Here is a 27,168-nt window from a genome sequence, read left to right on the forward strand (position 1 = left end):
AGATATTTATTCATAAATAAAAGTAAGCATTTTATTTTAATGAAAACTAGGTTATTTCATGGTACTATACAGTAAATTTAGTATGTGATGTACATAAATTGTAAACTACTTCTAGTTGACATCTCGACCTAAATATATTTACGTAGTCCCTGGCTTACGATGGCTTCGGCTTACAACGTTCCGAGGTTACAACGCTTTTCAATTATATTTATCAGATATTATTTCCAGGTTTACGGCGCATGTTCCAGGGTCATGTCATCTACAATGTTGATCTGGCAGAAGAAATAGGACTCCAAAATTGCAAAATAATCAATATTTGAAGTTTTTTCTATGAAAAATGCAATAAGAATGCAGTTTACATAGTTTTCAATGCACCCAAAGCATCAAAAGTAAGGTTTTCTTAAAATTTTTACGATGTTCCGGCTTATGACGATTTTCGACTTAACAATGCGTCTCAAGAAGGGAACCCCCGTCGTAACCTGGGGACTGCCCTGTACTTAGGGAAAAGAACACTAGACTATGAATATTCATGTAGTATTGAAGTCTGCTATGGCTGACCCTCCTTAGAAATAAAACAAGTAAAAAATCAACATTGTGAGAATTCCAGTATTTCAAGGTCCCCACACATCAAAATTGTTTAATATGTATGGGATTTTAGCGTTAAAAGATGTATAAGAGGCTATAACATAAGAAATGTATGCATTTAGAAATCAATAACAAAAGTGAAAAAAAATCTTTTGCATATAATGGTTAACTGTAAACATGGAAGACATAGGAGTAAAATATTATTCTTCCAGGAAATTCCTGTCGTGTTTACATAGTATACTATATGCATTCAACGAATAGCAGTACATGATGAATGCTTCAGATAATAATTCAAGGAAGAGATAAACATTTGTAATAACATCTTTTATGTAAAAAAAAGGTGTTTTTTTGGCACAAACAAAAGATTATTACTATACTAGGAAGCCAGTTTAAATGCTGAAATATATTTGTTCCATGCATGTATAGTCATTAAGGAAATGCTAATGCTGTCAAAGCAGCAAAGCTACAGTCACTATAAATAGATCACTTATGTCTGTTCCAACAAGTGATATACTGCCATCTATGAAAACCATATCAACAGGAAATGGCAGGTTTTGGAGAATGATGAATTTGAAAATAACAGCTTATATTAAGGGACCGTCCGCTATGATGTCTATTTTTTTTATTTATTACGCAAAATACATAATTTTCATATATGTTTTAGATATATATAATACCTTCATCATATAAAAATTTCAAGTCATTTGAGCAAAAACTTTCAGTTTTATTAGCAAAAATTATGATTTTTGAAAAAATAGTTGGTAGAGATTTCTCCGCTAATATGGCATCAATTGTATTGAAAATCATACCATAAAAACTTCTTTATATAAGGAACAATTCTGTGTGACAGAATTTTGATTTTTTTTTTTATGAATTTTTTTTTTGTTTTTTTTTTTTTTTTTAGTCTAGACACTCAAAAAAATCTAAAAAAAAAAGAAAGAAAGATATCAAAATTCTGTCACACAGAATTATGGGATTTTTATTCCTCTTTCCAATGATATCTTTCTCTCTAAAATTGGATAATAAATAACCGAGTAATTTTTACCGACATGCGCATAAGTATGTTTTTGAGTTATGAGCTCCCAAAGATTTGCTATGTAAATTTTCGCTTTTCTCTTAGAAAAGTCAAAATAACATTATTATAATTACCTTATTTGTACTTTTATTGTTGATTTCTTCATCAAGGCTCCTGGTCCCCCCCCTAAAAGGGGTATTAATACCCTAAGCATACAAATATACTTAGTGTATGGGTATCAGGAGTTGCCAGCTCCCTCATTGTTGCCAGGGTTTTGTTAGAATGCTCCAGCGTTGTACTCTTTTTCATCGTTCTCTCTCTTCTTGCTTATTGTTTTAGCTTTCTGCTTACTTCTCGTTCTTTCTTTGTTATAAATTGTAAGTGACGTGTCTATATCAGGGCTTTTTCCAAATAACTTTACCATCAAGTTGCTATGCAAGTATCCAAAATTATTTTCTAAAATTGTCAATCTTGATCCAAATTTCACTCTAAACAGGCCAAAAAACTTATGCTTGGGGCATTTCATCCAAAGCCGGGAATGCAGTGATTCATTTGGATTTTGAGTCCAGCCATGCAGGCATCTTTGCAATAGTTGGGGGTCAGACAAACTATTGAAAACACTTCTTATGTGTGTGCGAAGCTCGTAAGGTATTCCTGAAAGGTGATTTTTCCTTGTTTTATGCGATGGTATCTCTTCTTTTTTGGCAATGGCTTTATTGTAGAAACACCAGGATTCAGGGCCAACAGGGCACATATGATGTGCTGGATGTTCATCATCAGATGTCATGTGAAAATAAATAGCCCAAACAGCTTTTCGCATCTGATCTACTGTTGTATTCACATTATTTCTAATTGCCATACCATAATACGCTTGAATATTATTTATAATAACTTGAGTCATTTTGTTTTTTCCTGATAATAAACTTCTTTTCATTTGTTTGCCACTTTTTGTAGTTATATATTCACTTACTTCGGATTTTACTTTCATGAGCCTGTGGCCCATTCTCTTTTGGGCATGACAAATGCACTCTTCTTTGTTTATTTTGACACCTTCATATGGCCCTTTGCCGTTATTTAGTTCACACAATGCATTGTAGGCGCTAGAGTCACCATCACCAACAAATGTCTTGTATCTAAAACCGAGGTTCAATGATCTCATCCAAATTCTCCTTGCTTCTTCTGCTTCCATGGCGCCAGATTTTCCATCATAGTTTTTATTGCATTTATGTGCTTGCTCTTTTCCTTCCTCACATATTTTACAAAAGTTACACAAAACTTCACAATCAAGCACTTTCCCGGTGAATACATCAATTACAAAACCTACACCTACGTGTGACTTATGACCCCTTGATAACCAAGTTCCATCAAACGAAACATCAATATCGATCACACCATTTTCGTCAGGTTTTGCCAGTTCATTTTCTATGTAATAATTCCTCACATAGTCATACGCCTGTTTTTGCATATCACTGTAATGAGTTTCCATTTTTTTGTAAAGATACTCACTGTGTCTCGTATAAGATCCAGCTGACATAGGTTCACAAAAAAATCCTCCCATTTTGTTTAGACCTGCTCGTCCTACACCAGTAATGAGTGAATGATAAACTTCTTGCAAATTTGTTTCACCAAATTTATGATGCGTTCCCTCCCCGTGACTCGTTGGGGGGATGTGGGTAATGTTCTTTTGACAACCATCACAATATACACGAAAAGTTGAATCCCATCTGTCTCTCTTTGCATTTACACTGACTTTCTGTCTACATGTTCGTTTTCTGCACATCACATTTCCCATAAGAGCTTCTAGTTGTCTTCTTGAAATTATAAATTTTTCGTCGTAATCAATTATATCACTTTCATCCACTTCAATAATATGATCAGCGACTGGCAGTGAAATTGAAGCCTCACTTACAACATGTGAGGTTGAAGGCCTCGGGCTAGCACGGTCACTTTCACTCTCGGAGGCTGATGTTGGTGGGGTGACACGCGCTAATGATGCGGACGGGTCGACTCGAGACAATGGGGGAGCTGATAACAGTGAAGTTTCTTTCAGCACACTCCTGGCCTTCGCTAATTTCGTTAGCCTTAGTTGCTTAGTACTCTTCTTCATCGTAGATAACTTCGGCATTGCTAGAAGTTCACTGAGAAGTTATAAAGACAATGTAAATAACTCGTATCCAAACGCAAGTGCGTGCAACTCCTTAGAAGTCTGTGGAGTAACTGAGTCATTCTCTCAGTCGAGACAACAGCCTCTCTGAGTAGCTCTCACACTGCCTTTCATTGCTACCAGATGTATGAGAATTTCAAAAAAAAATCTGAAAAAATCGCTGTATATATGCAAAAATAAACACGCAAAAACGATCCTGTCAAACTCAGTCATACAGACGATGCGGTTACGGTGACGTCATATTTAAAAACCGCTATATCTTCATTATTTGTGAAAATAATTGGCTGAAACTTCTGGAAAGCATAGATGGCATGTTTTTGCATAGATACAAGTAATAACTCGATTTTGATTTTTTCAAGTTGACATGTCATCCGCCATAGCGGACGGTCCCCTTAAGCCAGCTGTTGGATTGTGGTAATCTTCATTTAAAGAATCCTCTTCGAAGTACATATATGTGTATAGTATTATTCCATTTTTGAATTGGTCAGACTTAACTGACCTATCCTTTCATAGTTTTGGGTGAGTACTCCTTGGTTTTTCCTCTTGCCTTTTAATATTTTTTTTTTTTTTACTTAAAAGCCTGAAATCAATTAGAGTAATTTCTTCCAGGTAATGCTGAGAAATATTGTGAATCGGGACGGTGATACAATCATGGAGGATGCCTTACAAGTTGTAGCAGCTTACAAGCACCTGTCACGATCTGATGCATATTTTTGGAGGGCTTTTCATCTTTTAACCACTGGGTGAGTCACATGAACATTTGAAGTCATCAATGTGTTTCATTGGAAACTCACGTTTGTCTTATGTAAGTTTTCTAAAATTGTCAGGATTCACAGTTTACTTTCAAACTTTTCCATTATTAGTTCATAAGTCATCCATAAAAATGAAAATGTCTTTCTTTGAAAGATCGTGGTAACTTGCAAGGAAAGGCTCAAATTTTAGGATTTGTATTTTTTTTAGTTATTTTTGTGACATTCATAGCTTACTGATTTTATAAACTTAAAAACTGAGAGAACAAATAGAAAATCTAATATGTATATGAAATCCTCAGGATCAAGAGAGCATAGATAGTTGTTTTGTTGATAACTTTCCCTTGTTAGCTCATAGTCATAAATTTGATTTCTTCAGTCAGTAGACTTCCATCCACCCTCGCCAGTTATTATAGACAGTCTTCTTCCATCTTGTACTGTGGTAGGTTCAGACAGTCTAGGGTCCCATCTTCACCAGTCAGACATCAATTGTCATATGCTCCTTGTTAACTTATATTCTTGCCAGGTACACCCCTTCCAGAAGGTTGCACTTGCCTTTTTGAGAGGGGAAAGGATTATATTATCAGGGAGCTCTCCAGGTTGTACATAATGAGTCGTAAAGCTTTCACACATCTATAGCCAACACTTTCAAGAGGTGGCCACTAGTCTCAAGAAATTTTGGGTCTTGAGAAGAGATAGGTGTAGAGCCATGGGTGATTGAAGGGTCTTAATGCTGTTTACAGATGGGCTGGATGTGGCATTTCAGAAAATGATTTCCAAGTGGGCAACACTAATAGAAGTGTTGAACTGGTCACTGGGCTTTTATAGGCAACCAGGGTGGTACCCTATTACCACCCTCAATCCATGAGGCAAATTTCTACATGGCCCTCTTCAGGATGATAGGTTTTAAGAGTTGGTCAGGTCAGCAATAAGAAGGGAAACTTCCATAAATCCTGAGGATGTCTGTTTCCATATCCAAATCCACCCATTGTCCAGGATATTCCTTGCATTGTTTGAAAGACAAATGTCTTGGTTATGAGCCTTTGTTTCAGATTAGTGAAGACCCTGCAGATCTTTACTGTGACTTTGATGCCAGTAATATTTTAGGTACTTCCATTGGTTTTAAGAGTTAGTAGATATCTGGAGAACTAGATATTAGCACAAACAGCAGCAAGGTAGAAACAGAACCAAAGTCAGTTGTGTACTTTGTGTTAACTCTTGGACATACAGTTAAATTTGGATAAGTCCAAACAAGTTCCTTCTATGACAGTTATGCATTTAGAGAAGGAAAATGTAGACAAGTGTAGTACAGTGTTCTCCCCGTATATGCGGGGGCTGGGTACCAGACACCCCCGTGAATAGCTTGAACCTGCGAATAGTTAGAAATCCCCTTTGAAAATGCTTATATCTGCCTATCTTGCAAGTTCAAATACCAAATGTGTACTTAAAGTATCATCCTACATCAAATATACCATTGAATTGGTATCATTAATATAATTTCAGTCACCTGAAACATGACAGAGTGAGAAAGAGAGAGATAAAAGAAGGAAGAAATAAACACCAAGTGTATACCTTATGTAACATCCTACATCAAATTTACCTTAATTATTATCATGTTACTGTATTAATCTTAGAGATTGTATTAATATAATTTCAAAGTAACCTTAAACATTAGTACCCTTAAAGGTATATATGTACATACATACATACTTTTAACACTTGCAGCCAAGAGAGAGTTACCACTATGACATGTATATGAGAGAGAGAGAGAGAGAGTTGTCCTTACAGTATTTAAAAGAGTGAAATGGAATAATATACATATAGTCTGGTACCTCGAGATACGAAATTAATCCGTTCCGAGACGGCCTTCATATTATGAGTTTTTCGTAACTTGGAACACATTTTACATGTAAAATGGCTAATCCGTTCCAAGCCCTCCAAAAACACCCCAGTAAATTATATTTCCAGGCCTAAAACACATGTTCTAGGGTTACGACGGAAGAAATATGACTCCAAAAAGGCAAAATACTGTACATACTTGAGTAATATTCAACTGCATGTAATATTCAACCCATTTTTACTGCATATATTAGGACTTTAGCTTATGTCCCTTAGCAATAAGCCTAGCCTACGTTAGCGGTTGCTACTGTAGCCTAGTCTATGATTCTGACATCTAAACCTAAGAGCTAAAAGCTTAGAATATGCCAATAAAATGTATAAATAATCAGTATGTACTCATTTCAAATAATTATTAATTAATCATTAACTATAATACACAAACAAACAAAAAACAAACCTTCCGATCGATAGTTTACATCCAGCTCTTACCTGTTCTTAGAGTATCGAACGAGCGCCAAGCAATCATTTTTCCAGCCTAGGCACAGTAAGCCATAAAATTGTCATTAGTATCTCTCTTCAACTAATGAAACCACCAACCATTTCATTTCTATTCTTATTCTATCTTTACCTAATAAAGATACCGAGTTACTGACAGCTATAATGAAACATGTGCATACGTAACGTAATAATAAAACAGAAGAATTCTAAAAAATACGTATTTGTTGGCAGTTGATTTGATTTTTTTACTATTCTTTTTTATGATATCTAATTCACAAATTTTTTTTATTAAATATATTGCATGTACTCATTTCAAATCATTATTAAGTAACCATTAACTATAATAAAAAAACAAAAAAAAGCTTCCAAACGTCTGTTTACATCCAGCACTTACGAGTATCGAACGATCGCTAAGCAATCACTTTTACACAGTAAGCCATAAATTTTCATTATCTCTCTTCAACTACTGAAACTACCAAACAGTATAATAACCATTTATTTCTATTCTTTATTCTATCTTTACCTAATGTTTTCTTTATTAAATGTATTGCATGAATAAGTTTTTCAATTTACAGCAACCTTTTACCAATAGAATACTTAAAGCACAAGGGGTAGATGCTGACCAATAGGAGAGCAGGACCTTATGGGGTGACTAGCATCAGGAACCAATGGGAGAGCGGGAGGATGGTGGCGAGTTTACTCAGTTGGCGGCGCGGGAGTTTTAGAATTGTTCTCGGTGGTCCGGGCAAATCTCGGGACTTTACAGCAACAACCTTTCGTATCTTGAAAACTTTTCGTATGTAGAGCAGTAAAATTTTTCGCATTGGCTTTCGTAACTTGGATTTTTCGTAAGTTGAGCCTTTCGTATCTCGAGGTACTACTGTATTATTATTGGAAAATATTAATAATAAACTTATTACATACAAGTACCATAAAAATGATCTTATCTCAGTAAGAGAGAGAGAGAGAGAGGGAGAGAGAAACTGCATAAAAACCATTAAAATCGTTGACCATTAATTGGCACTGCTCCCCTACCCTGTCACATTACTTGACATATTTGACAGTTTCCCAAGTTCCGAGCTTCTCTGGAGTTGAGAGAAGGTAGGGAAATGGTTACAGAGAAAGACAAAGGGAAGAATTTTAATTTGAAATTATATTTATATTATTATTATTATTTGAAAATATTAATGAACATATACATCTACCATAAAAATTCTCTAGTTATCCTTATATAAGTGAAATGGAAAGGTTATTTTCACATAAGTGACTTCCCAAACAATTACATAGTTGTAAGCTTTCTTACCTGGCAGTTGAAAATTCAAATTTCCTGGCGCCAATGGCGCTGTTATTGTTCATGTAGGTGATACAAGTTCTGCTCACTTTTGGGATTCTCCGATATTGCTGAGCTAACTACCGTCAGTTCGTTTTCTGTCGCTCACGGGGTAACACCTGGAGTTTTTTTGTTTGCAGTCAACTATTGTCGCTATTTGGATTTAGTTTGTTTGGTGATATACAATTTCTTGGTTGTATTTTGCCAATTAGCAGTTTTGTTAGCTTCCAGTCATCTAGGAATTAGCTTATCATGTCGGACTCTAGTTTGTCATCTGTTAGGTTTTGCAGCGATCATCGCTGCAAAACTATCAATCCCTAAGTTGTGTTTCGATCCGCACACGAGGTGTGTTAAATGTAGGGGACAGCTTTGCAGTAGGGACTTGACATGTAACGAATGTCAAGATATAGATGAGCAAGGGTGGAAGATTTTTTCAGCTCATTTAGATAAAATGGAGAAGGATAGATAGAAAGAGGAAGGCAGCCATTAGAGCAGGTAATAAGCCTAGTATTAAATCAATTCCTTTGCCTTTAGAGACAAAGAGGTCTGTTTTTTCTTCACCTCTTTTATTGAATATCTCTCAGATTGATAGCCCCTCCTACTTCTTTACCTATGACTCCTGTCCAGGTAGCCATAGCTTCCAATCCTAACACCATTGCCGTATGGATTCAGTTTTGTCCTTCTGCACTTTCGTGGAGAAAAGTGCGAGTGATAAGTGCAGTGTTGTGCGACATCTGCGTGCTGTGTCCGAGGAGATGGCTACATGTCCCCCCAGTTCTCCTAGATGAAGGTCACTGTCTCGCTCCCCTGCACATGGGAGAGATATACCGGAGGTCGAAGGGAGACTGGAGGGCTTTGCCCACAAGTAGTCATCGACTCGGTCGAACCTGGCTATTCACGGTCGTCGACTAAACGCCACTGGAAAGCCCCCTTGAGAGGAGGCACACACTCCCAAGGAAGGAATTTCTCCTGTCGCATAGAACTTGTATGCCTTATTTTGCAACTTCGAAGGGGGGTAGGCGAGAGAGGCTTGCTGAAATCTTGTTTCTTTGCCAGCCATTCATCTGCTTCCTTGAAAGCTCTCTTTGTCGACTGAGACAGGACCTGCTTTGGCAATCCTGTAGACGGCGCTTTCCTTTCTTTTACAAACATCGACGAAGGAAACGCAAGCTCAAAACAATCTGGGTATGTTACCAGAAGGTACCTTAACATACTGGAATAAGCGAACGAAGATTTTGACTCGTCTGTATCTTCGTTTTCCAAAAAAAAACTTACGAAGCCCTATCTTCCTTTACTTGAGGGGTTGTCGCTTCCTTCAGAAAACCCAATAATTCCTGAAGCTGTTGCTTGAAGGGACCCAACTGAACATCATCTCTTGCGTACAAGTCTTCTCTACTTCCTTAGTCGAAGTCACAGTCAAATGGCTCTTCTGTAAAGACAAAGATCTACGAGCCATGAGAGGCGAGCGAGTCAAAACTCCTTTCGACACAACGTGAGGGGAGTCGATAGTGAGAAAATGCGTTTGTTTTTCAGCGTGCAATCTCCTGTCTCCAAACGGCAAAACGTTCTTTGATGACTGATAAGGCTCCTGAAAATCTAGAGCAGGTGCAAAACTGCAGGATGGCTGGGGACTCCACTGCTCCTTTGACTTCTTCACAGGAAAAAAAGCTCTTCTTTTCAATGGGCGTGACACTGAACCACTCCAAACTTATCGCCTTTTTATCTGGCCATGGCACATCCGAGTCTGACAACAACTGCACATCACTCACTTCAATGCCTTTCCAGTGGCGTTTAGTCGACGTCTACCTGTGGGCGAACCCTTCATACCTGAGCTAGAGCATCAATGAGTTTTCGATTTAAGCACATTGCCTTGAACCCTTTTTTTTTTTCTAAGATCCTCATCTTTTGGAAAACTGCAAACCAAAACATAAAAAAAGTTAATTTAACTTGTACAGTTCTGAGCATGTGTGTACTTGCTTACAAAGATAATATAATGTTTTTAATGTAAATGATATATCTTATAAATGACTATTTCATCGTTGCTACTGCTTTTACAAAATATAACATTGTGTAACAACTGAAAGTAAGAATCTAGATGCTGCTGCTATAATGTCGAAATATGATACTGTACTTGACATCACCACTTAGTGCAAGATGCAGGGCAGTGTGTCACAAGTGACTGAGGTAGGTAAACATAGCACCAATGTAAATTACCAATTGAAAATGTGTACTGCTTGTTTTTTTGTGCAATTGACATATTGTCTCTTCACTGTCTTTATAATGAATATGAGAAAAAAAGATGAAATGTAAATTTTCATATAGGGTTTGTCTGATTATCGGTGTGCTGGTTCTTTGCCTCCATGGTGTAAGAAAAATGTGCAATAAATATAGCCTACACAATTCTTACCAATGGAATGTAATCAATGGATTTAAGGTTTTGGCGAGTCTTTGAGTGCATCCATATGCAGCTCACGACTGAGGAATCCTTTAAAATAATAATATGAGAGCTTATGTACTTCTGAAACAGTTATTCGAACTAAACTGAGCTTCCATTTTTTTGGTAGGTCACGCAGCAGGTAAGGTGAGTAAGCTTTATGCCCTACACGCATTGACCAGGTCAGCTTCACTAATCTGAGAGTAGGGCACCTCCACCCCATTCAACCTCCTTGATGCTGATATGTGGGGATTGGCGTATATTGGCACCGAAAATCCTGTTATTGTCATTGCTAGACAAGTGCTGTTAAACCTGATCGCCAATAAGCAGGGTTTGCCTGTAGTATTTATCTGCCATTACCTGGGAAGCTCCTTTGGGAGCCGCTGCCTCCTCCCAAGGGGACTTTTCTGTTCTAGTTCACTCTTCTCAACGCTCTGAGGTTTTCATCAGTGAAGATAATTTTGTCGTTAGAAGAACTGGACCACAATTTTTAAAAATATCTTCAGCGTTTTTTGAGGTTTTTAGCTTCTTGACTGGACAGTGGGAACGAGCTAAGAAGATTGTCCACTTATGATTCTATAGAGCTTTCCTCTTTTCATTTTGGGAGTACTACTTACGAGTGGGAGTACTAAAGAAGAGAGAGGTCTGGTGCTTTTTTACCACTAAGGTAGTCACTGAGACAGAAATTGGCTCTGTTATTTTATCCCCTGGACCAAAATCACCTCTCCCCACAGGACACTGTTAAGGAAATTGTGTCTGACCTTCAAAGGAAGTCGACGCAAGATCTGTTGGCTCATCCCTCCAAGCGTCCCAAAGATTTGCTTGCCTTTTCTCCCAGTATGGTCTCTCCCATACAGCAGCAGCCCTTTCGGGCCAGTAGACCCAGACTAATTTAGGACACGTTCCATTATACGATTCACAGTAAGGTTCATTTAGAAGGGCTCAACCAAGACAGTGCCCAAAAGTGAAAGCAGAGTCTTTCTTGTGTCAGTAGGAGCCAGACTGCTAGAGGTTCGGGAAAAGTGGCTAATCATAATATATAGTGGTATGAAAAATCCCACAATGTGTGTCGCAGTGATGAAATGAACAACTGCAAACTGATGACGACATTGTGGCAGTAAAGAACAACCCCTCCAAGATCGATATGATGAAATGTATTTTATAATCTTTCTTATTGATAAAATTCACAAATTGAACTACAATTCAGCTGTGGGTATCTTGCATCTATCCTTCATCAGCATCACTGCATAGAAAGTTACTGATATACGCTGACGTATTCGCAAAGCTGTGTTTTACTTATCACCAAATATATGTGTGAATTATGCCAAAAATAGCTCCTAAAAAGTGCCCTGCTCCTTCTAAGGCTTTTGGCAAAGAACATAAAAGAAAGAGGGCTGTCATGCAGCTCAACGAGAAGGTGAAAGTTCTTGATATGTAAGGAGGGCAAAGGTTTTGCCGCAGTTGGCTGCCATTTTAATGTTAATGAGAGCACAGTCTGATACATTAAGGAAAAAGAAACTGAAATCGGAAAAAGTGTGAGATAAAACAATTGTGAAAATGGAATCTGCACTCGTATACTGGATCAAGGACTGCTGTGAGAAGAATATACCCCTTGACTCCAACATCATTTGCGCAAAAGCGTGACAGCTCTACCAGCAGCTATTAGCTGCTATGGAAGGCAGCAACTTAGAGGAAGAGGAAGGCGGCAATCTAGAGGCACTGGAAGGCAATGAAGAAGGGGAATTAGAATTCTTGGGTTTTGATGACCCTGTGCCGGAAGACAACAACAAAGATGATGAAGAGGAAGAGCCACAACCGGCCCCCATCATCAGCTCCCCAAGGTTTCCAGGTTAGCCAAGGATGATTCACTGATTCCAGAAGCAGTTCCACCTAAAGTTTGTTTCCCTACATGAAGAAGCTGCATCAGCTGATAAAGAGGTGGTTGTAAAATATCCCGAGGCCTTCAAGAAAATAATCCAGGAAAAAGGATACTGCCCAGAACAAGTGTTCAATACGGATGAGACTGGCCTGTTCTGGAAGAAGATGCCGTCCCTGACATACCTTATGAAAGAGGAAGTCAAAGACTTCAGATTCAAGGTACTTAAAGATGTGTGGGAATGCGGCTGGTTTTATCCTCAAACCAGGCCTCATTTACAAGGCTTCAAACCCCAGGGCAACCAAGAATTAAGATAAAGGTGCTGTTGCTGGCCTTCTGGATGCATAATCCCGAGGCCTGATCAAAGCTTCATTCCCCAAGTTAGGCAATACCTGGGTGACTTGACATGGAGTTCAAGGTGTTGCTAATAATGGACAATGCTGGTGGCCACCCTCTTGATCTTTATTACAAGGGAGTCCAGCTCGAGTTCCTCCCTCCCAACACCCTCTCTCTCTTCCAGCCTATGGATCAGTGCTTTCAAGGCACTTTACCCCGTAGAGGGGGTAGTGCCATCAGTGTACCTCATGAGGTGCACTGTAGGCATTACTAAAGGTTTGTTGCAGCATCCCTTTGGCCCATAGCTTTCATTCCTGTTACTGTACCTCCATTCATAGTATCTTCCATCTTGCTATCCACCCTCTCCTAACAATTCTTTCATAAAGCAACTGCAAAGTGTTCTTCCTGTTATGCCTTTCAAACGTAATACTTTGAAAATAATGGGCATAATGTCTGTCTGTCTGTCTGTCATTCAATCACGGCCAAACGGCTGGCCAGATGGGCATGAAACTTGGCAGGGTTATGGTGGGGACCCCTAAGATGGTTTGTAATGGGATTTCATCCAACCTACCCCCCTCCTTTGTAGGGGGTGGGGGTGAGAAGGGATTCCCTGAAACGGAGCTGTTTCTGGCCGTGAAACGAGGCTGGTTATTCCCGTAGACTTAGTTACTTTACGTTTTTCATACATAATTTCTGTACAACTTCCCGGAGAAAGTCGCGAATATTTCAGCTCGGACACAATAGAAGATGAAAATTATCATCAATATCTGCAAGATTTTTTGAATAACTTGAATCCATCGGGACTGCCAGTGCAAAAAATAACGTTGAAGAAGTACTGCCCGGTAATGTTGCTTCGGAATTTCGATCCTGCCAATGGACATTGCAACGGAACGAGGTACACCGTTATGGAGCTAAACTCCCGCGTCATCGAAGCAAACGTCTGTTCATCTGTTCATCCCCCGGATTCCTCTGATGCCTTCGAACAACCAGTTTCCATTCCAGTTACGGCGCAGGCAGTTTCCCATCAACCTGGCCTTCTCATTCACTGCAAACAAGTCGCAGGGCCAGACTTTGGATCGTGTTGGTGTGTTTCTGCTGTCACCCATGTTCACGCATGGCCAACTGTTTGTGGCGATGAGCAGAGCAACTAACTCTTGCCAATTTGAAATTAAGTTGTGGACAAACTGATAATATTGTGTACAAAGAGGTTCTGTAGTAGGTATGTATAAAAATCGCCCTTATTTTAATATTGCTGAACAAATAGTACATATAAATTTTTCACTTCTGCACCCGTATTTTATCACACATCATAGATGGGTCAGTTTGCTAGTACTTTGAATTTCCTTTCCAGTGCTGAATGACCTCAGGGGTCCCAGTTCTTGGCCTTTGGCCTAAACTCCATATTCCATTCCATTCCATTCGAGGCACGCTACACTGGGAACTCCCTCCACCAACTTATTGATGCAATGGACTGTGACAGTGAATTTACACTGGAAGACTATTGGCGTAAATTCATGATTGCCTCGTCTGCCAGTCATCGACCGGTCACTAAAGGACATGGAGGAGATCCTGAATGCATGCTGGAGTAAGTTGTGGCCGAATTGCGGGCGTAATTATACAGGCTTCTCTTCTGAGGAAATCCAGCATTTGGCCATTATTAAGGTGGTACAATTGGCAATAATTCTTGGTGGTGAAGGCTTTGACGATATCACTAGGGATGAAATTAGCTCCTGACAGACCAGGTTTTGGAAGACCTGACAAAGTCTGCCAGCAGGGGAGAAGACTCTCAAGGTTTTGGAGAGGAACAGGAGCAGGAGGAAGAGAGCCTGACTTTGGAATGCCTCTCCCAAATTAGAGAGTGATAAAGGCGAAGGGAAGAATTTTCATTTGAAATTAGTTATCGTATTATTACTACTTCTATTATTATTATTATTATTATTATTATTATTATTATTATTATTATTATTATTATTTGAAAATAAAATAAACACATGCATTTACCATAAAAATTCTCTCATCTCAGTAAGAAAGAGGAGTTATCCTTACAAGTGAAATGGAAAGGTAATTTTCATCTCTTTAAAATACTACCATTATGAATTTTTTAATTACAGTTTTATTATTATTAAATAACTGAAATTATCAATAAACATTTTACATACTAGTACCATAAAAATTCTTTCATCTCTGTAAAAGAGAGAGAGAGAGAGAGAATGAGTGGGTGAGTGTTTATCTCTCTGTTCTCTCAAAAAATACTTATAACACTTCCAGCGAAAGAGAGGGAGGGAGTTACCACTATGACACATTATTATTTTGTGTGGCAAGAGAGAGAGAGAGAGAGTTAGCCTTAATTAAAAGTGACATGGATAGATTAGTATTGTATTCCTTTAAAATACTATCACATAATATGAATTTTGTAATTACAGTTATTATCCTTATTATTATTATTATTTTTATTATTATTGATATTATTATTATTATTAATTATTATTATTATTATTTATTATTATTTGAAAGTATAAAAACATATAGTGCAAGTACTATAAAAAAAATCTCGAGTCTCAGTAAATGAGAGAGGGAGGGGGGGGGAGGGGAAATTTCATGAGCACTTGATGGCAACAGCACAACAGCTCCTTCCCCCTCCTGTCACTTAACTTGATACGTATGACAGTTTTAGTACCTGGAGTTAGCGAAAGAATACTGGGATTTCCTTCATTCTTCCATAATTTTTTAAATTTATAAGCTAAAATCTTACTAATTCACTATGGTATTTTCTTTAATGAATTGATATTATTGCTCTATAAATTAATATTAATATTTGAAAATAGTAAATCATTTATTTATCATACAAAATAACAGAATTTAGTTGAAGATGACAATGATTTCCAAAACAAAATATTGACCGCTAAGTTAGTAGTGTTTTGTAATACAATAATATGAGAATACATACAGTATTATTGGATATAGTGAAGTAATGTATAAGTTTTTAAAAGATTCATGGAAAAGATACATATTTACTTTTTCTTCTTTGCTTATCTTAATTTTCGTCACTACGACATTTAAGTAACAGTGGCATCTCGAGCTCATACCTCAATTTTTTGCTCGTGTAACAAAGCAAAAACTCTACCAAGTGACGACTTGTACCTCAGAAAACTCGTACATTAATTCACTTGTAGGTCAAGGTACCATTGTGTTAATAATTTTATATATATAATATATTATATAATATAATAGTATATCTATATATATATTGTTATATTATATTATATTTATACTATATAATATATATATAGCTAATATATATATATAATATATATATATACAAATTTTATAATATTATAATAATATATATATATATATAATATATATATAATATATATATATATATATATATAGATATATAATATATAGTATATATATATATTATATATCTATATATTATAATATATATAATATAGTTTATAATATGCGATATGTTATGTATGTTGTATGTATGTAGTTTGGCCCCCCTTGGAAAATATGCTGTGGATACCCATGATTGTAATGCCACTTATACCACAAAGAATAAAAGTAAAACTTGTGGGCACATAGCCAATGGCACTCACAGATCAATCTTAGGACTGTCACACAGTGTCACAGCCTTACACACAATTATCAAACTGCTCTTTGTGAACTATATTGAAAATATATTCACTAAAAGGAAAACAAATTATATTACTGTGATGGGTAAATATAAAGCTGCTGTAACATTGCTATAAAAGTGAAGGCTATGGTAGGAAGGTACTTAACGAAATAAGAAAAATATATGATAGCTGAAAAGTTATGTATGAGATTATCCAAACCAGTCTGTGAGTAGCCTAAGAATCACTTGGTTTTGGGGGCATTCTTATAGAGTGAAGCTCTTTCCCCCTCTCTCTGTTGTTAAGCGAATATTCTAGCATAGACTATTAATAGGGATCTTGATTACTTTTAATTAAAACAAATTATTAATTTTCACTTGAGAAGGTAGATAATTCTTTACACCAGATTTATGAATAGGTCTATGTTTGTTCTGCAATGTTAGGGTACCACATGAAAATTTTTTGAAGACACAACACAATAAGAGCAGCAGCAAAAACAAGAATAACCACAACAAGAACAACTATATAACGGCTAAATATAAGAAAGGTCTTTAATCCAAACGCCATACACTGCGTAAACTGACAAAAAGACAGGACCTTATAGGTCTTCGTCATTTTTGATGATCATGTTATTTCGAAAGAGATGATGTCCTTAAGAAAATTCTCAGCAATCTGTCCAAAATATAACTTGTACAGCCTATCACACTGTAACCTTTTTTTAAACAAAGGTATATTATTCTGTTGTAAAGTGCAGTCCTTGTTTGTCATCCCTCCAAATGTGTAAACGATTCCAATGAAGTTGATTTTAAGACTTAAAATGTAAAATTTCCGGAAATCAACATGAAATACTGGTCTGCATAGATCTGAGAAAGTCTGTGCTTTTAAATTTAGAAGGGTGTACACGGTTGACAATATCAGATGGTAATTACCATTATCCAGTGATTCAAGTGCACCACTTTGAACGCAGACATTCCCGGTGTCACTTTCGTATTCAGGTGAACCTCATTTACGAAACACGATATTGCAGAAACATGGTACACTTCTGACTTTATTTATATTTTGCTCTTATTTTTACCATTTATTTTTACCATTTTTAGGGTGATGTGTATTATGATTTTATTTCAGGGGATAATATAACATTTCCTTTTGATAATTGGCTCAACATATTTCAAGTTCATTTTGTTCTTTCTCTCGTGATTTTACATAAAATTGTTTCCCTCATTAAAAGCAAACTGGAATGGCTTGAATAGTAACTGAATGAAAGAAAATGTGCATGACTGAATACGTATGGGGGACTGGATTATTTTCGCACGTACGCAACTAAGTCATAGAGTACGTACATATATTTTTAAGCATAAAATGTATTACTTTGAAATAGTATATATTATTATAAATATTTCAAAAATTTAATATGTACAGTAATAAGGTGATATATTTTTGTATTAATGTATATGTGAAATATGATGGTATTTTTAGGGATACTTTGGTGTTTACTGTTTACATGTTCAAGATAGGCAGTTATAAAGATTTTTTAAAGGTGGGTTCTAACTATTTGCGGAGGTGTCTGGTACGCACCTCCCATGAATATGGGGGTCCACTGTAATGTATGTTAGTGAACACATGGGCTTAATTATCCTACTGTTTTATTATTGAAATTAATTATTGCACATTCATTTAATATTATATTAATATAAATAATGAACTACTATAATGAATAAATAACTATAATGAAAAAAGGAAACCTAAATGCTTTTGCTGCAGTCGTGACATTTGATTATGCTCCTGACCACACAGTTCTAAAATCCAAAAAATTTTAAAAACTGAAACGCAACTGGCCCCAAGGATTTTGGGTAAATGATTGTGTATCTATATATGTAACGGAACGTCGTAACCCGGGGACTGCCTGTATATATGAAATTTAGTATTGTGAAAATATTTTTTTTCAAAACTTCAATTTAGTATTATTGAACATACATTATTATACAATGATATTACAGAATAAAATTATATCTTCATTGTCTAGTCTTTATTGAATACAGTAGCACCTCTACTTATCTGATGCCGTAGGGGTTGAGCCGTCTGATAAGTAACAATATTTGATAGGCAACAAGGACCCTTCATTATGGGCTGTATTTGAATACATGTTGGTAAATTACAGCTGACAGTAACTCCACATAGTTCCTAACCTAAACTAGCTTGTACCTGGAAACTGATGTCCAGTTTTAGAGATATATCTACAAAAATATCATCTAGAATGTTTGCCTAGCAAAAACAGTAGAATATACAAATGTATTATCTAGAATGTTTGCCTAGCAAAAACAGCAGAATACTGTAGCTTTTAAGTACAGAACTTAAACATACTATGTTTATAAAGCAAGGTTATAGGATGCTTTGACAGTAATTTCTGTTATCTAGTCTTAACTGGGATCAAGTGGCAGTTTGTTTGCCACTAATGCCCACTGATTAAGGTGAGCAGAATGACCTGGAAAGGAAATTTAGCAAGATTTTAAATTTATGCTTTTTCTTTTTAGCCACTATAACTAATGTACAACTGTCCCTTCAAGATATGAGTTGGTATCTTAATAAAAGGCTCCATGGTTTACGTAGGGATAGAAATTATGGGAACTCCTTTTAGATTTATTTTATTCCTTTTTAATTTGTCTTTTTAAAATGGCTTAATTTATATTAATTCAGTGGTGTACAGTTCTAATGCAAACTAACTAGGAATTGTCTTTTCACAGGAATCCAGATGAACTGAAAAAGCTTCTGCTACAATTGGAAGAATCTCAGCAAAAAGTTACTTGTCAGAAGCTGATTGCCTATGCAACACAAGTCTTGCATTCACCACCTATAAATTGCTTTGTATGTCTTTTTCTGAAATTTATCAAAACACTTATGTATTTGATACTTCTAGGATAATTGCCAGTGGAAGATATCTTTGTGGAAAATTTTCATTAGGAAATTACCCATGAGGATGATTACTAGTGACTGAAATATATATATATTTTTAAATTTTACTTGGCTGCCATGATCCTTTGAATCTTGACTTGATCTGATAATTTTTTGAGTCTAAAAAAATGGCATAATATTTTATTAGTGCATGAAGACAAAAAAAAATTATTGATCGTCATACAAAAAATTTAACAAGATCACCATAAATTTTTATAAGGTACTAGACAAAGTATTAAAAATAATAAATATACACAACAGATAAAAGGAACATGATTTTATGATCATTATATTGTTCAACAATATTCTTCAATATATCAATTGATATTTTTGTGCTTGTTGGTTTTCATATCTCTTCTCGTTTGAATGGTAGTTTTTTGGGTGCACTAAAATCTTCGTTATCAAAAATGCAATCAGTTTCTGAAATGTGATTCAATTAGTAAATCTGTTCTTTTTGTATTTCAGTGCAAACATAGAAGAAAGTCAGTAACAACTAGCCTCTTGGGAATTGAACAGTTGGCGAGAAAATGGTACAAAACCACCGGTACTTTACTAGATGAGAAATTCTTTTCCACTGTGAGGGACATTCACGAAATGCAGGTAATGTTCAAACTTTTATTGTTTGTTGTTAAACCATATACTACCTGATCAAAATAAATTTAACTGCTTGAATTAACTCATATATTAGTAAAAAACATAACTGTATACATATACTCTTATATCAGAAACTTTTAGGATTCTTTTCAAAATTTTATTCATGGTAGAAACTCAGGTTTTGAAAAGTAATTGAAAGTTGCAAAAATTCATTGTTGATCTCCAATAATCAAAGCGGGTTGAACAAAACATATTTAAAATATTAGTTTGATCCAAGTCTTTATAATTCTGTATATATTCATCACATTTTTCCAGCCCTCATGAAACATTTCTAATCTGTTGTTTACCAATAAATCAAAGTAAGACATAAATACAGCAGTGTATTTGTTATTTGAAGTGAGTGTACAGACTGTTCTTGTCTCCTCCTATTTGCAATATCTGTCCATCCACAATTACATCAGAAATTTCATAAAAATATGAGAAAGCTTAAAATCCAGAAATTGTTTTTTTTAAAACAAAATGTTTTTGAAATACAGACCCATTACTCTTACTTGCAGTCCTCATTCATGTTTTCCAAATCCCCATAATACTGCAGTGTATTGTGTAGGAGAAAGAAGAGTGGCTGTAATGATGTAGACGCACTACTGAGACCTACAGGTCCACAGTAGCTAGCTTCCTCACTTGTCTTGTAGTCTAGAATGTAAGTGGGCCATGGAGGGTGCTCATGTGAGCAGTGAGTTTTTAATAGATAATCAGGTAAGTTTTTTAAAAATTTAGATTTTTCATCACATATCTGTCACACATATGTAGCCCAAAGCAATTGTGGCATCCTTATTCAGCCTACGAAAGTAAATAACCCAAGATTTTGCCCGTCCTTGCATCATGAGAAGAGGAAAGTCACCTTGATGCTCTGTCCTTTTAGCTGAGACAGACTATTCTTCAGTCATTCCCCCTCTCCTGCTGCTCTGAAGAGAAACAGAGTTTGAGGTCATGTTGAATGTATATGGGCGGCAATGTCAGCTGACCTTTTCTAATTTCACCTACCAGATTGTAGGGAAAAGGTGAAGGGGTGATTCATTCCCCATCCATTTACAAGATAAATCCTAGCAAGATCCTTGACCCATTTCCATCACAAGGGCTATAGAGGATATAACTGCAAAACTTTTTTTGAGGTAAAAATAAAAGGAAAACCTAAATTCAGGCAGGATCCAACTTTGACCCATTTGGATTCCTTATTTGGAAATGATTCTTGTTCCGATACGTAATACAAACCCTCGGTCCTTTAACAATAGGAAGGTAACTAGCGGCAGCTGGGACGGTCGTAAGCTTCGAACAAGGGGAGAACGGTAGTTAACTGCTTGTCCGATCGTGCGCGCGCCCGAGAGGTGAAGAATCACTTTTGCTTTCGGCCGCGGGTGTGAAGGACGTGTTCATCATCGCTCTCTGCCCGCTTCATCGTCGTATGCTTTGTTTATATTGTGTTTTCTACTAATGGTTTGTTTGACTTGAAAATGAAACTGTAAGTACACTGTTTTCATTTTCATTACTTAATTATGAGCCAACATGGAGCTATCGCCGTAGATGCGGCGATTTCCGCTCTTTTCATGAAATTGATACCCTTGAATTATGTCTCGGTGCCGAGGGCGGGCGCGCTCGCCCCGAGTCATGTATTTTGGGCGAAAGTGTGTAATTGAAAGATGTAAGTACTCTTTTTATTATATTTTGCCCTGTGCGTTCGTTGCCGAGAGCGTGATTGCGCTCGGCACGAGCCTCTTATTTTTATGGATAGAATGCATGAAAGTGGATGCGCAATGCAGTACGGGAATTGATCCTTACGATTTATTTTCTGTGAAAGTGAAATCGCAAGTGCAGTATTCTGTTTCATTTTCCTATATTTTTTATGATAGCATCATTATTATGGATCAAGTTTCCGCTCTTACCCGGGATTGATCTTTCCCCCTTACCCTTTAAGTTCTATGAAGTGAATCGCAAGTGCAGTATTCTGTTTCATTTTCATATTACTTTTCACTGCTGTGCGGGGGTAGAGGAAGCGAAGGTCTGCCGGGAAGTCGTCGGAAAGCTCTCCCGCGACTCCCTTGGTATCCGATTCTTCGTCTTCTTTCCTGACCCCCGCTCAGCTTCCTCATTGTATTTTGTATTTGGGGTCTTCCTTGCGTTCGGGCGGGTGGGCATGTCTCCCCCCCGTGCGTGAGGGAACCCCTCTTACTAATCTGTCTGTGCTACCACAGGTGCTACATCCGTGGGAGACGAACCATTGGACATGGTATGGACCACTGCGGCTGCAGGGCGTGCCTAGCATCCACGATCTGCTGCAGCGTCTAGTGAGGCCTGGGGCGGTGGCCTTGGCACGGTCTATCACTACAACCTCCACGGCCGCTTTATGCTACTTCCCCCCGCTGGTCTACACTCCCCATGCTGTGTCGGTGACGCCGTCTGCCGCTACTAGGGCCGGTCGACGCCGTACCAAGGGGGTGTATGCCGCCACCGCCTGTGTTTTCTTGTTGCCTGCCCCGACTTCCGCTATTCCAGCAGCTCGCCCCTGGACCGGCCGCCAGTACCCAGGTTCCCGCTGGCTGCCGATGACTACAAGGCGATGGCTGGACCTGCCGTACCTGCCGCTGATGTTGTTGCTGGCCCAGCCGCTTGCGCCGCTCCTGTGAGGCGTGCTGTGCGTGACGCTCCTGCTGTTGCTGGTCCTGCTGTTGATGTTCCTGCCGCTCCTGCCGTGCCTGCCCCTGCCCACGTCGTTGTTCGCGTCATGGAAAAAAAAAGGTTTTTTTTTGCTGCCACCCCGGACTCAGGTCTTTCCGGACAGGTTCAGTCGGGGCGTGTTTGCTTTGGCAATTGGCCCGGCTCCTTCGTGGATGGAAGACCTGACGTCCGTCCTGAGAGAGCTGACGAAGAAGAGGAAGGTGTCATCGTCATCTTCATCGTCTTCTTCGTCGTCTGCTGCCGCCTCTCCCCCTTCGACTTCTAAGGCTTCCAAGAGGAAGAAGAAGACGGGGACCAGAGGCGTACCGACTACCACCGGTACTTCCTCGCCTGGTGTTTGCGGCGCTGCCGCTACGCCAGGTTCCGGCTCGGTCTCTCGTTCGCGAGAAGTTCCGAGTATACGATCTCCCGCGGGAGAGCGTATAGCCAAAATTTTTTGGCACCAGAGTTCACTCGGCGCCAGGACCGCGGCACGGAGCAGAAGCTGGTGAGAGCCGCTCATGTGACTCTCGCCAGGCCAGCGGCCGCTCTCGCAGCGACCAGCTGGTAACCCTGGTAGACGTGACGGTCTCTGACCAGCCACGGGCTGAGGCTGGGAATAGGTCCCCCCGACCATCGGTACCAGCGGTTTGACGCGCCTTGAGGACGCTCACCGGTCTCACCGCGAAAGCGAGCTCTGCAAGTCACCTGACCGCCGCTCCCACAGGGACCGGGCGGATAGGGCGACCAGCAGCAGCTCGTCTGACGCACGGGACCGGGGTCGACGTGCTCAGTCGAGCCGCTCGCCACAGGCCTGCAGATCAATCCCCACCGCGGGTTGGTGATCGGCTGCAGCCCCCCACGTACGCTGGTCCTCGCCAGCGAGCGGGGGGGAGCGTCAGGTCTCTCTCTCCACTACCTTAAACTTCCTCGGGGTACGCCGGGAAGAGAGCGAGGTTAAGCTAGGAGTGATAGTGAGAGGTTGCGCCGCTCACGATCCCGTCACGACGCCGCACGTGCCATGTATGGTCTTAGGGCCAGCCAGGACGTACGCTCAAGTGATTGGAGGCGACCGTCAGGGGGGTGGGGGGGTTAGCGCCAGGTCTGTCTCTCCGATACCTTCAACTTCCTCGGCATACGCCGGGAAGAGCGAGGTATATAGGAGTGATCGTGAGAGATGCGCCGCTCACGACGCTGCACGTGCCAGGTATGGTCTTAGGACCAGCCAGGACGTACGCGCAAGTGATTGGAGGCAACCGTCAGGGATCTGTTGCTGGTCCTTCTTCTGAAGGAGGAGGGTCTTGGGAGCTGCTCTTGTTGGAGGGACTGGACGGTCCTACTCCTCAAGACGCCGTAACTTCCGAGATTCAGAGTAACTTTGCCCAGGTTATTGCACTGATTCGTCAGCACAACGACCTGGGGAGAGGATCGCCGCTCCACGGCTCAAGTCGTTCTCGAGCCCGAGTAGGGAAGGGAACCAAAACTGACGGTGGGCTTGCCGCGATAAGAGCTTCTCGACTCGGTTCTGAACCAGGAGAGCCTCTCGTCTTCGGACGAGAAGGCTCGCTCAGGTCTAGCCGGTCGGGCAAGCTACTTCCCCTCCTCTGCCGCGACAGCGGCGTTTTTTTCGGAGTATTGCAGCTCTTCTTCTTCTTCTTCTTTGTCTCTCTTTTCCACCACACACACACACACACACACACACACACACACACACACACACACACACACACACACACACACACCCCTCGTCCTCCTGAGAGGTTTCAATCTCGACGAGGACTGGAATGAGTCAGAAGACGGTTTTGGCTCTCCTGTCAGGTGTCGATCAGCCCTACCCAGACGAAGTTCACAGTGGTGGCAGATGCTTACCTACAGCACGAGTTCGTGACCCTCCTCAGGGGAGGGGGGGGGGGGGGGAGGGGGGGGGGGGGGTTGGGAGGAAGGCCATCGCCTCAAGGTGATGGCTGCTCCTACTCTCGTCTCCAAATGCTAGTACCGCTGGAAGGGCGAGCAATATCCTTTCCTTCCCCACCCTCTCTCCTTACGGCTCGAGGGAAAGGGGTAGGATCCTACAGACTTCTCTGTAGGATCCCACGATTGGGGACTGCGCTACCACCGGGGGGACCTTCGGGTCCTACCTGTCGTAACCCCGGTCGTGGAGGAGGGACCCTGCACCATCTCCGATTTCTACGGGAATCGAGAGGACAACCAACCGATATTCGTTTTATCGAATCCGGTGGGGGTTTCGCTGGGCGCTTAGAATTCTGCAGAATTTCTAGCACACATGGCGAGACCACTGTCCAAGGTAGTTAGACGAGTATTCCCGATAATTGTTACCACGATAATCGGGGATCTCGCCGAATGCTCGAATTCCTGGAGTTCTTAGCGTTGGAAGAAGACTGTCGCCGAAGGAAGATATCTCACAGTGGCGGCCAGCCCTGGATTAGAGAGAACGGACGGGAATATCCAGTTTGGCTTGAATTTTTGTCTTCGTTATTCTGTGCACCATTGAAGCTTTCCTTCGGGAAGACTTCTCCTTCCTCTCTCTTTCTTAGAGATCGAAGGCGGTCGATCTCCAATCCTTATTTTGTTTTCTTGAAGGGAAAGAATTTAGGATGGAGATCGTTGTTCAGAATCCTACAAATATACTACGTATATTAACCTCGCGACATGATTCTGCTAAGCAGTTGAATGGTACGAGGGGTAGGCGATATCCCGGTTACTCTACGGATTGCGACGTAGACGAGAAGTATTCTAATTGAACTGCAACTCGGGGTTGCCTGCAACCTCCCTGGAGTTTCCAGTTTCAATTTTATATACTTATGGTGTTGTCACAACAACACCATTTAAGCTTTTATATTTACCGAAATTCGTTTTGCATAAATATAATTGCTCGAGCATATCTTTTTATGCTCGGTGGTGCTAGCCGAACACATTCCTTCGTGGAAAGGATTACTTGGCAACTCAGGATGACGAGTCAGCGACAGCTACTGCGTATTGAATTGCCCGAGGCATTTCAGTACCAGCTGGCGCTTCGAGATGCACGGTTGGTTATGTCTTTCTCACCTGCTTTGATTGAATACCAACCGTATCTCTGCCCAACAATCACGGACTTAAGTCTCTGATTAACGGGGATTCTCGCATACATGAATGACCATCTACTGCTGTGACACTAGTATTCATCGTCTTCGGTATTGCGAGAATTTAAAACAGAGATATCTATTCGACTCTCATCTTTCTGTTTACCGCACGGTAACAGAATTCTGTAATAGTCTCTTGCTGCATCGTATAGCGATAATGCGAATGATTTTTGCGGAATCTGAGTTTGTCTTCAAAATATCTCGTATTCGGAGGTGTGCAATTGTTCATTGTCCACCCCGGATTAGCAGATGTATTGAAAGACATCGCCTACTCCCACACCTGCCAGCTCTACTTCCAAACGTTCAGCCCATGAGAAGCAGTTCTTCAAGCGGCTCTCCCCTGTGTTTCATTACTGAAGAACGCCCCGCTTTCATTGCACACCGGACAGCAATGAAATGCCGGTTAGCGTTTTCAGTCATTTGTAAGCACAGGTTCAGAATCTTGAGATGCCTTCTCTCGATTCAGCTGGAAGACGTAGGTTGCATTCATTGCCTACCTTCGTCTTCAACGTCACATAGTGTTGTTTCAACGTCTATGAGATTATCTTGCCATCAGGGACCTCGGTCTTTTGAAGGCAATTGACTTTCGCCTTTTGAGCTTATGCATTAAGAGAATCATCACCGCGCCGTCCGGCATCGGTGACTAACAATATATTATTTGTTTGGTCTCTCAGCATAACTCTTAAAGGGCGAAGGTCACGTGGACTACCGGATGCTTGGACAACTTGCCTCTACCGATTCCGAACCAGTCAGTCGGCAGCTGTCAGAGTGCCCGAGTCAGTTACGAACTATGCTGTGGACTTAGTTCGGTTGTTCCAGAGCAATCATTACTTCGTCTTAATAGCTTGTCAGTATGAGTACTGTACATAGCCAAAGTCGAGAAGAGGGATAGGTCATACGACTATTCCCTTCTTTTCGTCTTAGGTAACTGCATGACTTTTCTTGCGAAGTCAAGCACAAGGGGATGGGGATTTGTGACGCTCGATTTCGTACCGATCTTCGTAGCGAAGACTCAGAACCCTTCGGTAACTGACAATTGGTTCGAGTCCTTCACAATACCCTCCCTAATGGACTTCACCGCCTCCGATACGAAGGCTATGCTGCTTTGTCCTGTGAAGGCGCGACGGAGCTGTCTGAAGAAACTCGACACCCAGGATGAGTGTGGACACCTCTTCATCATTCTCTCGCGTTCTGCAAGAACTTCTCCGTGGCGCAGGTAGTGAAGGCAGGGGCCTGGTCTAACCGGACCGCATGCACCTCCTTCTACCTTTTGGATATTGCCCACAGGTCCTTGGATCTTTTTCCTTGGGAACCGTGGTGGTTGCTCAAC

General features: G+C 39.8%; 2 protein-coding genes across 2 annotated transcripts in view; both read left to right on the forward strand.

The window, feature by feature from the left end:
* The window catches only part of LOC135218918 (kinetochore-associated protein 1-like), a gene marked incomplete at its 5' end in the record, with an annotated part of 70,819 nt that extends 50,779 nt beyond the window's left edge, over positions 1-20,040 (forward strand). Inside the window, 3 exon segments of the mRNA XM_064255362.1 lie at positions 4,374-4,507; positions 19,185-19,305; positions 19,858-20,040. Of these exon segments, the coding sequence (XP_064111432.1) occupies positions 4,374-4,507; positions 19,185-19,305; positions 19,858-20,040 (438 nt within the window).
* The window catches only part of LOC135214550 (uncharacterized), a gene marked incomplete in the record, with an annotated part of 215,355 nt that overhangs the window by 163,067 nt on the left and 25,120 nt on the right, over positions 1-27,168 (forward strand).

Source organism: Macrobrachium nipponense, chromosome 19 (assembly GCF_015104395.2).
Source record: "Macrobrachium nipponense isolate FS-2020 chromosome 19, ASM1510439v2, whole genome shotgun sequence".
NCBI lineage: Eukaryota > Metazoa > Arthropoda > Malacostraca > Decapoda > Palaemonidae > Macrobrachium > Macrobrachium nipponense.